The sequence below is a fragment of the Calidris pugnax genome, unplaced genomic scaffold, assembly GCF_001431845.1.
Source record: "Calidris pugnax isolate Ruff unplaced genomic scaffold, ASM143184v1 scaffold4, whole genome shotgun sequence".
NCBI classification, from domain to species: domain Eukaryota; kingdom Metazoa; phylum Chordata; class Aves; order Charadriiformes; family Scolopacidae; genus Calidris; species Calidris pugnax.
In genome coordinates, this window is record NW_015090781.1 from 6,232,367 (window position 1) to 6,246,649 (window position 14,283).

Here is a 14,283-nt window from a genome sequence, read left to right on the forward strand (position 1 = left end):
TTCTTCCTTTCCAAGGCAGGAAGCACATTTATTTTGTAGGAAGAACTGAGGAAGGAGATGCAAAGACTTACATGCTACTTCATCCAAGGCCGTTACCACAAACCACAGGACTTTCCTCTCAGCCATTTTTGAACGGAGGGCTACAATTTTGTCTCTCCAGCTGACCCCTGCAAAACACAATATGAAAAGCTGCAGTCACCAACTTTATTGGGGATGATGATGTAAACACAGACCAACGCGTTAGATCATGGAGATACCCAAAACACACTGTGTTTGGCTTGTGCTCCTCACTCCTTTCTAACAACTAATAAGAACTATGTCAAAGGAGCTGCCCTCCAGACATCCATGGATTTGGTTTAAAGCTATCTAACCTCTAGCAAATGGTTATTTGAAGTTTTGAGGACAAAGGGGTTATTAGCTAAGGTCTGATCACTCTCTTGACCTATTCATAGTGGACCATATTGTGCTGCAGAACTGTTTTCCTCAATATTTTGTAAGAGGAAAGCAAATGGGGAGAGGGCAGTGGAAACAGTCCCTGGTTAAGCTTCTCACCTGTGTAACTCAGGTCGAGTGTGATGAGAGGCTTGCAGGGGCGCTGAGGACAGTCTGTCCAGATTGTATCGATCAAGTTTTCTTTGACAGGCACAAGGTCGTGGCCAGCACTTCTCAAGGCTTTGGACATCCTCTTCCACTGATCTGCCAAAGAGAAGAGTCAAGAGCGATGAAAGAACACACACAGGTTCAACAACGGCCCTGTTCACAGAGGGCAAACTCAAGAATCTGATTCCCATCCTTTCCTTCCAGCCTCTCCTTCTTCCCATTCCCTTAAAAAGCAAAGCAAAAGCTATTGCAATTACAGTTTCACAAATGCAGCCACTACAGTCAGCAGCAGGCACAGAACCTTGCACCCCCTCACACTTGAGCTGAAGAACTCAGCTCAAACTCAAAAATGAAATTTTTTACAATAAGCGTAGTGAAACACCGGCACAGGTTGCCCAGAGAGGTGGCAGATGCCCCATCCCTGGAAACTTTCAAAGTCAGGTTGGACAGGGCTCTGAGCAACCTGACCTAGTTGAAGATGGCCCTGCTCATTGCAGGGGGGTTGGACTAGATAACCTTTAAAGGTCCCCTCCAATCCAAACTATTCTATGATTCTATGACTCTGCTTTTCAGGTAAGGTCACTGCAAGCCCAGAGAGTGGTTCTCATCCCTTGTGTTTTGAAGTCAATGCACTGCTGTGGAGTGCCTAAAATGTGCCTAAAATCAAAATCCAACCCGTTCTGCAGTTTAACCCACCACCCCATCTTGGCTGAAACATGGTTAGCTTCAAACCATCACACAACAGCTTAGCCAGAGAAGCAAGGCAGCAAAGCAGCAAAATCTAGTAGCTCAACCCAGAGTTATAAAATAAAATAAAACCAACCAGCCGGAATAATGAAAGGGTCCACTCCCACTTTTGAGCCTTCTGGGAGGACACTCACGAGCCAGTCCTCCTGAGTCGGTGTATCTTTCAGACCTCCATGGATTTAAGAGAAAAAAAAAGAAACAGGTTCAAAGAAGCAGTCATAATGAAGCATTCCCACCCTACCCAAGAAGTCCAAGCTAACACATCAGATACATCTACTAATGAATGTCTAGACCCATGGGGAAGAAGAGTCACAGAACACTAAAGCAGGAGCAGCAGTGGATCCAAGATGTCCCTAACCCTCTGCATGATGGGGCACCCCTACAGCACAAGCTGTAACGTGTGTGAAGTGACTAAACAGCCTGTGATGGTTTGGTATCCCAGCCTCCTGCGTACCCATTTTCATGAGTGTCCAGTTGTTATCCATTTGATGTGCAGCTTGCAGGAAGTAACGTCCATCTGTCCACATGGCTGCGTGCTGTTCAGTTACTATGGCAGTACCTAGGCAGGAAGGCAGGAAGAGGCAGTGATTTAGAGGTGGGGAGCCATCATACAGAGACAGAGACAGCAGGGGGAGTGTTTGAAATGAACCCCAGTTCCCCAAAAGGCAGCTCTGCTCATTGTTCAAAAGTCAGTCCCATTTCAGGGGAGATATTCAGTGGAATCCCTTGCACTGTGACCTTCCAAATTGTACCAGAGAGTATGGAAAAGGATGCAGCTTAATAAATTGCCTCAGATGAAGTCAACTTAAGCATATCTCAGCCAGTCAGTGGAACTTAAATGGGGCTTTCGAAACCTTCTGTAACAGGGACTGTGGTCTCCACTTGGCTGGTGTCAGAGTAACACATACTGTACATCTCCAGACTCCGTCCCAGGAATCCTGGGCTTTGGCCATCCACAAGAAACAGCTCTTACTGGGCCAGCAGACGTGGGTATCAGTCCCAGCTGTCAGCTGCACCCCTTTCCCAAATGCTACGGCTTGTTCAGAGATGGCTGAACAGGAAATAGGAATATAAACTTCTGGTCGTTTCAGTGTCTGTCCCGTTCCACTGACTCCAGATGGAGGGATGTGAGCAGACAGTTGAGGGGCACTGACATCTCAGCAAGGCGCTCTAGCTGCCTTGCCCCTGGCAATTCAAAAAAAAAAAAAAAAACCAACAAAAAAACCAAACCAAACTAAACCAAGGCAGAAACAGAAACTGAATCCAAGTCTTTTGAGTCTCTGCATCTCGACCATAGTTTCAGTCACCAGAAACTGAAACCCAGATTAGCAGAGCAGAGTTTCCAAATATGAATTCATCGTCTTCTACCAAACTCCCCCAACACAAACCCCATTTTAAGCTGCTTCAGCCTGAAAAGTAAGAAACACAAGGTGAGCCCCTGTGTGAAACCTCACTGATTTGCTGAGCACAAGGCTGGGAACACAGACCTTCCAAGTATATAACAAGGGCCCAAAATAGAGAGTAAGGTTATGAAGAGGCCATGCAGAAGGCGTGAAATTAATACAGGATTCATGTTATCCATTAACAGCAGTCCTGGATTTATTGCGTTCCACGTGAGGTCCTAGAATAGTTCCTAGGAACTGATGAATGGACCCTCCAAACGCATAGGTAGCAGTATTTATTAAACCAATCTACAATTAGGGGGAGAAAAATACCTCACTAGACTAAAGTGACTTTCCAACAACCACACAGCAGAGTAAGTTGCAGAACTTAGGGTACAGCTAGGGTAGAAACTAGGTCTCTTGAAACACAGACCTATCCTACAGCCAAGAAAACATCCTGTCTCGGCAAGATAAGCAAACTTTTCCATGAAGTTCAGTTTCCAAATGCAGTGTTTCTGGCCCTGGCTCTGTTTAAACAGAAAGGCTAGCTAGAGTCCATCTACTATTCACCCAGCCCAAACGGGCAATGTGAAAATCTGCTCGCACTGGCTGCACATCAAAAGAAATGGCTAGGTTACAAGCACCACACTAAAGAGTTAACAGGATTTTACTTTATGAGCAGTTCATTCAGGGGTCAAACATTTTGTGAAAACTTGTTATTGCGCTGATATTACATAATTCCAGCGGGTAGCCAAGACATAATTCTGCAGATGCTGAAATGGGAAGAAAAGTCCAAACAAGCTGGATAGGTTTCCTTTTCCATCCTGCCCCTATGCCATGAATGAGACTATTTCATTACAGGGGAATTATGTAAAAAACCCAGGTTCTAGAACGATACCTGCAGAGCCATCAAATCCAGAGATGAATGCCCGTCTGCAATCACAGGGTGCAATGTACTCACTCTAGAAAACAAAAGAGGCAGAAATTATTTATAGCAATGGAGGGGGGGGAGGGAAATCAGCTGATGACAAATACTTTGATAAGCTTTTTCTCCTAAAGGACACCACAGAGAGAAAGAAATGAGTTAAAAAATCCTGGGCTCTATTCCACTGGAACATTTAATCATCTGTGATTATATTGTATTTACGTCCAACTGGGTTGGGTTTTTTTTTTTAAGCTGCAGCACTTTTCTCCCACAAACGTCTGTAAACACTGAAGTGCTTCAGAGTTTGCAGATGTTTATTTCACACTCAGCCTCCCCTTTGGGCAACAAACAAATGCTGCCTTTGAAGCTGCAATGTGAAAGGAAGAGAAACCAGAAGCACTCCTTGATCTTGGAGACCAGAGTAATCAGCGCATAAAATCTGTAAAACTCACTATCTCCAGTGAAGTCCCTTCACTGGCATTTATAAGATTCTTTTCCACAGCTATGACATTGAAAGAAAATCATCAAGGTGGTAAAATTGTAAAAGATTTAACCCTTAGGACTTTTCATAATTAGCTGCTGATCCTCTCACTTCTTCCTTGCCTACTCGATGTCCGACTTCACCAGAAACCACCAGACCATGGTTTGGTGGGTGAGAGAGAATCAAAGGCTACTAGTCCATTCTCATCTCAAACCCATCACAACCTGTGTTTGTGGACACATCTGCTGGCAGCACTACAGAAGAACCTGAGAATGCACAGATACCCAACATCCAGAGGAGCTGCCAAAATTAAAAGAACAACCATACCTTGAAATGGCCCACACACCATTTTTATGGGATCCCATTCTGGCAAGTTCGGGGGTCAGAACTGCTGAGTAGGCCAATTAACTAACTAGTGCAACTCAGCAAATCAGCTTAATCTAAGCTGACAGCACCGACGTTTGAGCTGCAAAACCCCAGGATTTGTACCTCACAAATGGTCTGAAACCAAAGTCTGTTCCTCCACCCATAAAGTTCCTCTGCCCCCAGCTGTGCTGTGGCAAGAGAAAAACTTTAGGGACTGAGCTGAGGAATCACAGCCTAATTCTCACGTGGTTTTAGTTCCTGCTGTGATAGATACTGCATCTCCCTGTCTCTGGCCACGACTATTTTTAAATCACCTGGTTGTTAGAAAATGCTCCCTTCAAATCTGTTACTCTTCACTGTTGTAAAGAAGGCAGAAGGTTCAAAGCACAGAAGTGAGAAGCACAAATCACAGCTCCTGGGATGAAATTTTTATTTCTGCTCCCAGTCACCCCACGGTCAAAACCCCTCCAGAACAGCCCTATATCTCCCCTCCTGGGAGACACCTTAGGCAGCAGCTACCAACCATCTGCCACTAACTTTTTGAAACTGAGCTGTGGGACAGCAAAACCCATGGGCCAAAAGAGGGTCTGGCTCAGTAACTTTTGCTCCTGATTGCCAGGGAAGACCCTTGGGATACGCTCCTAATAAATCCTCTGTTTTATCCAACCACTCATGAAAGTTGGCAGAAATAGAGTGGCTACTGAGACCACGAGTGCCCTCATCTCTGAGTCAGTCCAGTTCCCTGTCCCTCTTCCTGTCCAGCCCCACAGACCCCACAGGGCTGTGACATACCCCTAGCAGCTATGGGGAGGAGAGGGGTCAGGATACCCACCTCGGGAAGGGATGCACACCTCTAGATAATGGGGTGAATCCACCTCAGCCCACCACAGCACCACTATCACCACTAACCCCCTTACAAATAATGACAGAGACATCAGTAGATAGAGAGGACAAAGCTCTTCTGGGAGCAGAATCAAGCACTCATTTCCCCAGCTGCCAGTCTCAGAGCTGCAGGACAGAAGGTGAAGGCAGAGTGATGCTGGACCTCAGAAGAATTCCCCATCTCAGCATTTCCTAAAGACTATTCAGCCTTTTGACTGCTACAACTCCCCCTCTCCTACATTTCTCAGCTCAAAGCTGGGACACCAGGGTCCAATGCTTAAAGGGGATGCTGGAAATGTCCCCTTGTGGATCATATCACTAAGTACATCTCAAATCAGACCAGTGATTTCTCTTCCCTTTCTCTTGACCAGCCCAGCAGAGACTACAGGCTGGTTTGCTTGTGCAAACAATCTCACATTTATAGGAAGGGTTAACACTGAGCTGCAATAACAACACACAATAGTGAAATGGATCAAAATAAGTTGTTTTTTTTTAAAAAAAAAAAAATCCTCTACAATAAAAAAAAAAAGTTTATGAGTTTTAGATCTGGTAAAAGCTGACCTAAACTAACAAAGACCTTGACTGAGTGGGAACTATCTCGTGCTGTCCCATTCACAGACAAATCCAGGGAATGTTTCAAGAGGTTACAATGAGGCAGATGGGCTTTAAAAGAGATGATGAGAGATCTGGAGGGGAAGATGGTTCATTCGTCAGCCCGAATTCTTGCACACCCACCTGTTCAGTTCCATGCAGCAACCCCCACTGTGCAAAGATGAGCCCATGTTTTACACGAGCTAAAATTACAAGGGGGACACCTGCGTACGCCACACAAAGTCCAGGCCACAGCACAGCCAGAACAAGGTACTTCCCTGGGGCTTGTCTTGCAGCTCTGATGGCCTTCAACCTGGCCTGTGCTTTCCACCACACCTGTCAGTCCTTAACATACAGACAAAACTGGGGGTTGCAACACAGAAAGCCTCAACTAAGCCAGGAAGAACCCAAAAAAAAAATCACAGGTGTTCATCCCCAGAGCCTGCATGGCCGGGCTATTAACTTGTTAAAGCTTATTCTATTCTAATGTCAACCAAGATCAGCAATGAAAAGTGCAGCTCGCTGCCCTTAGAGCTGCCACTGATGCCATTAAAGAACAAAAACTGCTGTGTACTTGGAGGGAGGTCAGAATTCACTGCCAAAAACCTAACTGCATTGGTAAGATCTGGAACAGGTCAGTGCAACCTGTGCACAAGCTGTCTCCTCTCTTGCTTTATAACTCTGCTGATTTCTCAGCTCCGAATAAGTGTGTGTCAGTGGAGCCAGCCCTGAGCAGAAGACAGCATCTCTGCCAACCCAAACATGGGGCCCTCAGCTGGGCAGGTGCTTCCTTGATGTGGAAGAGCAGCCAGATCTGACCAAATTTGTTTTCACCGAGTCAAGGCCTGGGGGTGGAAGCCAGCCCCAGTTAAGCTGTGACTGGCTCCAAACCCAAGCTCTAATCCAAATATCATTCCCTCCCATTAAGAACAAAGCTCCTCCAATCTCTGCATATTGCTATAGGGGCAAACTCCAGATTCAATGTAAACTGTCTGACTCAACATAAAAATGGATCCTGCCTTTACCACTGCAACACCCCAAAAGCTCAAACAGGCATTTTTAACCAATCAACAAAAGACTTAGATACCTCATTCCCAAAAGCATGGCATTTCACCCCTTTACGTTCCTTTGACATCTCCAGTGAGTTCCACCCAGCACTCATGAAAGAAAGTGGCTGGGACTGCCCTCCTCTCTCACCAGCCTTTGGACCACCCAGATCTCCATGGAAACTGTCAATTTTTTTATCACCAGCATCAAAAGTTTCAAAAATCAAAGCAGCCAATATTCAGAGCTGGCTGCAAGAACCACAAATCCAAGGTATTAGCAGCCTTGGTTAAGACAGAGTCAGAGCCAGCTGTGCTTGAGAAGCTCTGCAAGTCTTTCAGCTCCTTACACAACTAAGCATGGAAAGCAAAGGACACAACCAGTGGCAAGCCTCCTGGCAGTATTATAACCTAAGCTTTCTAGCCTTGGCAGGAAAACCAATATTAAAAGCATCGCAGAGCTCAGAGCTCAAACATTCCCAGTGTTACAAAGGGAAATTAGTCAGCAAGTTGCAGCACCATCCAATCCAGGGGTTCCTTTGCAACCTAGAAAGGAACAAAGTTTCCCCCAATCTAAACCCTGTGTCAACACCACAGGAGGGAAAGTCTTTTTTGTGGACATGTTCTCTGATGTGGATCCCTCGACAGCCTCAGGAACAGCTGAGAGAGGCAAGGACAGCAACAAGTAGCTTGGGCTGTGGGAAGGAAATGGCTCAAGCTGCCAAAGGCTTGGGTATCATTAAGCCACAGTCTTCTGAGTCACGGAGGGAGCTGCCTTAGAGCAAAACCTGACCGCAGGGCTGGAAAGCTCTCATTTGTGTAGAGGAAAGAAACCCTTGCTCAGAAGGTGGGGAAGCTGCAAATCTCAGCTTATCACAATTTACCTGGAATCAGTAAGCCTGTTCTGGGATCAACAGGTTTCCGCCAATGCCTAAAATTGCACCAATTCCCAAACCTCACAGACAAAATCCTTCACTAGGTAGTCAGGAGGCGCCAGAATCAGCAGCTTTTAGTAATGGTTTCCATTCAGATAGATTCTGGCTGCAGAGAAACCTGACCAACTCGCCCGGCAGGAAATAGCAACCCGGGGTTCTCTGCTTAACTGCACTCTGTCAAGGAAAGAGAGCAAGAGAAAAACCCAGAAGTCCTGAGGGTCACATTCTTCAACTCACATGACAGCATTTAACGTCTAGTGAAATGAAACCGGAGTTATATATGGACGGAGGCAGCTTGAGGCAGGAATGCAGCAGACAATAGCAGCTGCAGAAAAAGCCTTCCCTCTACCTGCCCAAGTTTGGATCTCCCCAGGAGGAAACATGATGCTGCACATACGGTCCCAGGGCGCAGGCAAGTCTGGGCCCAGCTCACCCCAGTGCCAAGTTAAGGGCAAAGGTTCCGATTCAGTTGCATTTCGCCCTCACGCATCATGGGGTAAAAGAGAGCTTTGGGTGTGAGCCAGGAAAGATTCAGGTCTTTTGTTTCCTGAAAAGGGCTGAGGAGGGAAAAACCCTTGGCAGTTCCTAGGTCTCCTAACAGAGCGGATGGAAGAGTGAAAGTAGCACATGAGCAGGCAGGAGAGACAGAAGGCAATTCAGTGATTTAAAACTGATGTCACAGACTACAAAAGTCTTAAAAGTGGAAGCAGCACACACCACAGCTACCATCACAGGTTATCACTCTGGGCTCCCCTCCTGTCTTTAGTGCACAGAACAGGCTGATGCAGAGCAGCATTGAAAGGGAAGTGTCGTCGTGGCCTGTTCCTTCCCTGCCTCTCCAAAGTCCCCTCTGCATGGGATCTGAAGGGCGTTAGCATAAGGCAGCAAATTCCAGCAAGAACTGGATCTAGCAAAGGGAAAGCTGTGCAACTAATCCTTTGCCACCTCACTTCAGAGCATGTGTTGATCGGGAGGTGCTAATGGAAAAACTAAAGCCCAGATAATGCCTTTTCCTCCCCCAGTAAATCCATTCTTCCCAACAGCCAGGATGGAGACAGCAAGTGCTCTGGCAAGCTCCCTTTTTTGCAGCGTGAGCTCCCTGGAGACATCTGATGAGAAGCTGCTGGTGGAACATTGACACTGATTTGTTACAAGAACATAAAAAACTCAGTCTCCTGAATAGACTCCAGAAACTTTTTCCAACATGATGTTTCTCAGGTTACCCTGGCTTTTATGCTCAACCCATTAAAACGAGTGAATGAAGGATGATTTTAGTTATCCCTGGCTTGTATGTTTTGCCAGGAAATCCAGTTACTCCCATAATCCATCCCTGCATACCTGATGGGCATCTCCAGAGGGCACTATGTAGGCTTGGACAGGCTCCTGGACATACTTGGGACTCTTCATCACCTGACGCAGTTGCTTCAGCAGCTCTGTTGTAATTTTTGGACTCATCTTTCTACCTGCAACTAAAACAAAACACAAAACTTCAGACCTTCTCCAGCCATCCCAGGCCACTCATGTGCACAGGCAGGAGGCTCTCACCACTGGAAACTCCCCTTGAGGACAACTGTGCCGATGTCCCCCTTCTCAGCCCAGAATTTCTCCTGTTTTGTCACCTCACCCACGTTCCTCGAGAATGAGGGATCAGTTAAAGGCCAAAAAGTCAAAGCTGATCTATCCTGTAAAGGACCTTTCCCACCTGGAGAAGGACTGGCATGCCCAGCAGTGAGACACACGAGCTTAGCACACTTGCCAGCCCTTCTTGCATGTGGAGAGCACCAGGAACCAGAGCAACCCAGACATGCCCTGTGACAGCCAGGAAATGTCTTGGCATGTGACATCGAAGGTCCCAAGTACCCAGAGATTAGAAGCAACCCCACCCCATATGCACAGAGAGAAACTTTCAGTCCTTTCACTCTGGGGGCAGATACTGTGGCTTATTTGCCACAGGAACGCAGGCTACTAGGAGAGCAAGCTGTGCACGTCAGGAACTCAGAAATGAACCCGTTAAGAAAACAATTTTTACAATTTTCACTATAGCCCAAGATTCGATAATGGATTGGTGATCAGCCTAACTCAGACAAAAGAAATCTGCTCCCAAGGACGTACACAAGGATGCATTCCCTGGGCATATTTACCTCTGGGCTGCATGTTAGTTCACCTTGCAAGAACACAACTATAACAGGAGGAACAGCCTGCTGAGCTCTCACAAGTGACTGCCAGGGGACAACCAGAGAGGCTTAAAGGAACCTTCTCTAAAGACCTTTGGCAAATGCTGTGCAGATCTCAGCTGGTGTCAGGCAGGCAGGGGTGGACCGAAGACAGCAGATCAGAGGGGAGAACGAGGGCACAGGCCAATCCCCCTCCATTGCTGTGGCTTTGCAGTGAACCTTTGGCATTGCAGTGAACACCAGCCTCTTGATTTGCTACCCAGAAACCATCAATAGCCGGGGCTCGCTGTGAGCACCACACACAGTGAGGCATCAGGCCATGCTGCTGTGCTGGCGTGGGTGAAGGCTGCAGTGGAAGGCACCAGCTGACTGCGAAGGATGTTTAAGCTGTGGGGGAGGCCTGGCCTGAAAGCCTATGAAAATCAAATAATCTGAACCTCTGAAGAGGTTCTCTCCATCTTTGCTTCACTCACATCTCCATAGGGTGCCCAAAGCAGGATAATCCCCTTCCTGGTTGCCTACTCATTGCTTTCACATTTTCAAGAGCGTGCTGGGACCTTACAACTTCAATGCTGTCACTTTCCAGGGCAAGGTGGGTAGGCTCTGTGCTGCCTGAATGCCATGCTATGCAGTATTTTATTCTCACCAGTTCATTTTACAGCTCATTTCACAGCCACGTCCACAAACAAATCATAGATGGGAGAAACAAATAGCATGCAAGTCTCAAACACTTTTTGCTTATCCAGGCACTTATTCTATTTACACCTCAATAACTACCAGGAGCCCCAGGTGACATTACAGTCTTATGCCAAGGCACAGTAAGGCACAGCCCCTGCTCCATGATGTTTGCCACCTAACCAGGAAGGCAGAAAAGCTGCCTCCATTTCACAAGCCACAGGAAGACATGATTTGAGCAACACCATGACCAAGTCAGGAATCAAACCAAGATCTGATGCATTCAGGTGAAAAAATCTCAACCCAAGACCAACACTCACCTATCTCATCACAGGAAATTTAAAGCACACCAGACTTGTGTGTGACTGACTGTCTGCCCACAGGTGTTTTAAAACCCAGACCACAAGAAGCAAATCAAGCTCAAAAGGCACCATACACTAAATCCTCAAATTGGTATCTTGACTCCACTGCCTTTGCTGGGATTAGATTACACCTCAGATTTATTTCTAGGACAAATTTCATAGTTTTATACAGTGTTTGCAAGCTACACCAAACTTCATTGTACTATGACTGTTTCTGTCTGTCCTCTGTAACGAGCTCCTGTAACATTCTATAACACTGCTGCTGATTTATGTTCAGACAGAGAAAAAACACAAAGGAGAGAGAGCAACAACATAGTGACTAGCCAGCAGAGAAGAATCTCTTTCTACAAACTCATAAGGACACAGCTTCCTTTCTTGACCTGGGCTTTGTCTCCAGCAGCCTGAAAGTCTCATTAAAATAGGCAAAGAATGACAAGGCTTTGCTTTTTAATAAAGCTCCTTGCTGACAAGCCACCGTTTTCTTAGCAAGCAAGAGATTCTCTCAAGGACAAAAAAAAAAAACCACACTTAAAAAGTACTCTCACTGTTGAAAGACTTGCTTGCAATATTAAAAACACAACTAAGCTAGATTAACAACAAAACCCGTATTAAGGAGGACATCTATTTTAGATAACCCCTACAGCGTAATAAATCACTTTAAAAAAATCCTCCACAAACTTTCCAATAAAATTGTCTTCAATTTCCAGAGAAAGAGAAACCATTTTCTCCCAGATCTTGGGCAGTCATGTACTATGGTCCCCCTGTAATCTTTAACAGGTGACCTTTCCTTTCTTGACCACAATTATAAGCCTCTACAAAGTTAAAACAGCTTCTCTACATTATTTAATCACTCCAGTGATTAAAACCAAACACAGCTGAAATGAAGGTAGTAGATTTAACAGCACAGGAAACAGTCCCATTCCCTGCCCTAATTTTTTCCAAGGTATCAGGCTGCTGTGTTACCTGCCTCTGTAGTTCCCCGGGTCTGGATGCCTCTTGCCTCTGCTCACCCGAAATACCATTCAGCTCTTTGCTCGGCCTTCATAAGCTCCACTGTTCCTGAGAAAGCAAAGGGCAAAACTGAAATGACTAACAAACTTTGCCCCCCATAAAATATCCTCATCCTCCAGCAAAGAGCTGAAAATGCATTAAGATCACGTTCTGCTGGCAAGATTAGAGATGCACCAAGGGTGAACTATGGTGGAGCAGGGAACGTCAAGGGCCAGGCATTTGCTGGCTAAGATTTACGATTAAATCTTGCAAGCTTGTGCTGTTTTATGCCAATTTGGTTTTGCAATCATTCTGTCAGAGGCCACTCCCCATTTTACAGATGGGGAAACTAAGGCAGAGCAGAAGTAACATGCAAAGTATCACTGCATGATGGCAGTCAGGGTTGGATCCCAAAACCTGTCACTGTCTAGACATACATTATCTACACCTCGCTCAGACCACAGGAATCAGTTCTCCAAGAGCCCGGGCCAGATCCTGCCTGGACAGCATGTCCATCAGACGCACAGGGCAAAGAGCGACCACGAAAATGCTCCTGGAGGAACCAGACACCTCCTCCCACAGGCACACGGAGCGATGGGGCCATCGATGGCAAGCGTAGGGGACACCAGGCCTGCTGTGCTGTGTCGGGGCATGCGTCAGTGCCATGGCGGGGAAGGGAGGCGAGGCCAGGAGGTCAGGCTCCATCTGGGTCTGCCCTGCTGTGTTAGACCACCCCGAGCGTTTATGTCCTGTTTGCTTCATATACGCTCATCCTCCTGATAATTCCCTCTTTCTTTTCTCTTTTATGACTAAACTTGTTCAAAATAAGCATGCAAGCTTGCGTTGTCGGGAATCAGCGACACCACCTCAAATCTACACCTCTCTGGCCCGGGTTGGCCACGTGCGGGGCAGCCCGAGCGCTGGCAGCCATGCTCCCAAGGCACAAACCCCACCGCTTGCCCCCCTCAGCACCCGCCTGCACCCCAAACTCACCAAAACCCCCAGCCCCACATGCTCCCTGAGTCCAAAGTCTCTCCTAGTTCCACGCAGGGCTGACAGGGCTGCTTGGGCCTGGATAATACCCCGACTGGGCCTGGGTGATGGGACCTGGATAGGACTGTGATGGACAGGGACTAGACAGCCGGGCCGGACCTGGATAATGGGACAGGGCCTGGCTGACAGGGTCTGGATACCAGGACATGGCCTCGATAGCCAGACCGGGCCTGGATACAGGGACAGGGCCTGGATACCTCAACAGGACCTGGATATGGGGACAGGGCCCAGCTAACAGGGCCTGGATACTGGGATGTGGCCTTGATAGCCAGACCGGGACTGGATACGGGGACAGGGCCTGGATACCGGGACAGGGCCCAGCTGACAGGGCCTGGACATCCCCACAAGACCTGCATACCGGGACGTGGCCCATCTGACAGGGTCTGGATACCGGGATAGGGCCTGGATACCCCGACAAGATCTGGATACTGGGACAGGGCCTGGATACTGGGACAGGGTCCAGCTGACAGGGCCTGGATACCAGCCCAGGGCCTGGATACCAGGGCAGGGCCCAGCTGACAGGGCCTGGATACTGGGACATGGCCTCGATAGCCAGACTGGGCCTGGATACCGAGACAGGGCCCAGCTGACAGGGCCTGGATACCGGGACAGGGCCTGGATACCCCGACAAGACCTGGATACCGGGACAGGGCCCAGCTGACAGGGCCTGGACATCCCCACAAGACCTGGATACTGGGATGTGGCCCATCTGACAGGGCCTGGATACCGGGACAGGGCCTGGACACCCCAAAAAGACCTGGGTACCGGGACATGGCCCGGCTGACAGAGCCTGGATACCGGGACAAGGCCTCGATAGCCAGACTAGGCCTGTATTACCGGGACAGGGCCTGGACATCCCCACAAGACCCGGGTACCGGGACACGGCCCGGCCTTCCCCGCCGGCCCTGTCAGCCGGGCCCAGGCCGTGCCACGGCCGCCCCCCCCGCGTCCATTCCACCTTCTCCGCCGTTAAGGCTGAAGCACCCACCGGGGGCCCGCCCCCGCCCCCGCCGCTCCTCACCTGCCGCCGGCCCGTCCGCCCGCCCGCGACGTCAGCGCCCACGTGGAAACCGCCGC

The 14,283-nt window shown here is 48.1% G+C and overlaps 1 protein-coding gene across 2 annotated transcripts in view; it reads right to left on the reverse strand.

Moving 5' to 3' along the window:
* Positions 1–14,283, reverse strand: part of XPNPEP1 (X-prolyl aminopeptidase (aminopeptidase P) 1, soluble) — a 32,183-nt gene extending 17,900 nt beyond the window's left edge. Inside the window, exons 1-8 of one of the 2 annotated variants that reach the window (XM_014959917.1) lie at positions 14,228–14,283; positions 12,127–12,222; positions 9,291–9,421; positions 3,628–3,691; positions 1,802–1,906; positions 1,424–1,516; positions 553–696; positions 72–167 (exon numbers count right to left, since the gene is read on the reverse strand). In XM_014959917.1, the coding sequence (XP_014815403.1) occupies positions 72–167; positions 553–696; positions 1,424–1,516; positions 1,802–1,906; positions 3,628–3,691; positions 9,291–9,407 (619 nt within the window). In that variant the 5' untranslated portion in view covers positions 9,408–9,421; positions 12,127–12,222; positions 14,228–14,283. The remainder of the gene's footprint in view (positions 1–71; positions 168–552; positions 697–1,423; positions 1,517–1,801; positions 1,907–3,627; positions 3,692–9,290; positions 9,422–12,126; positions 12,223–14,227) is intronic. The other variant, XM_014959925.1, reaches the window with a different exon arrangement.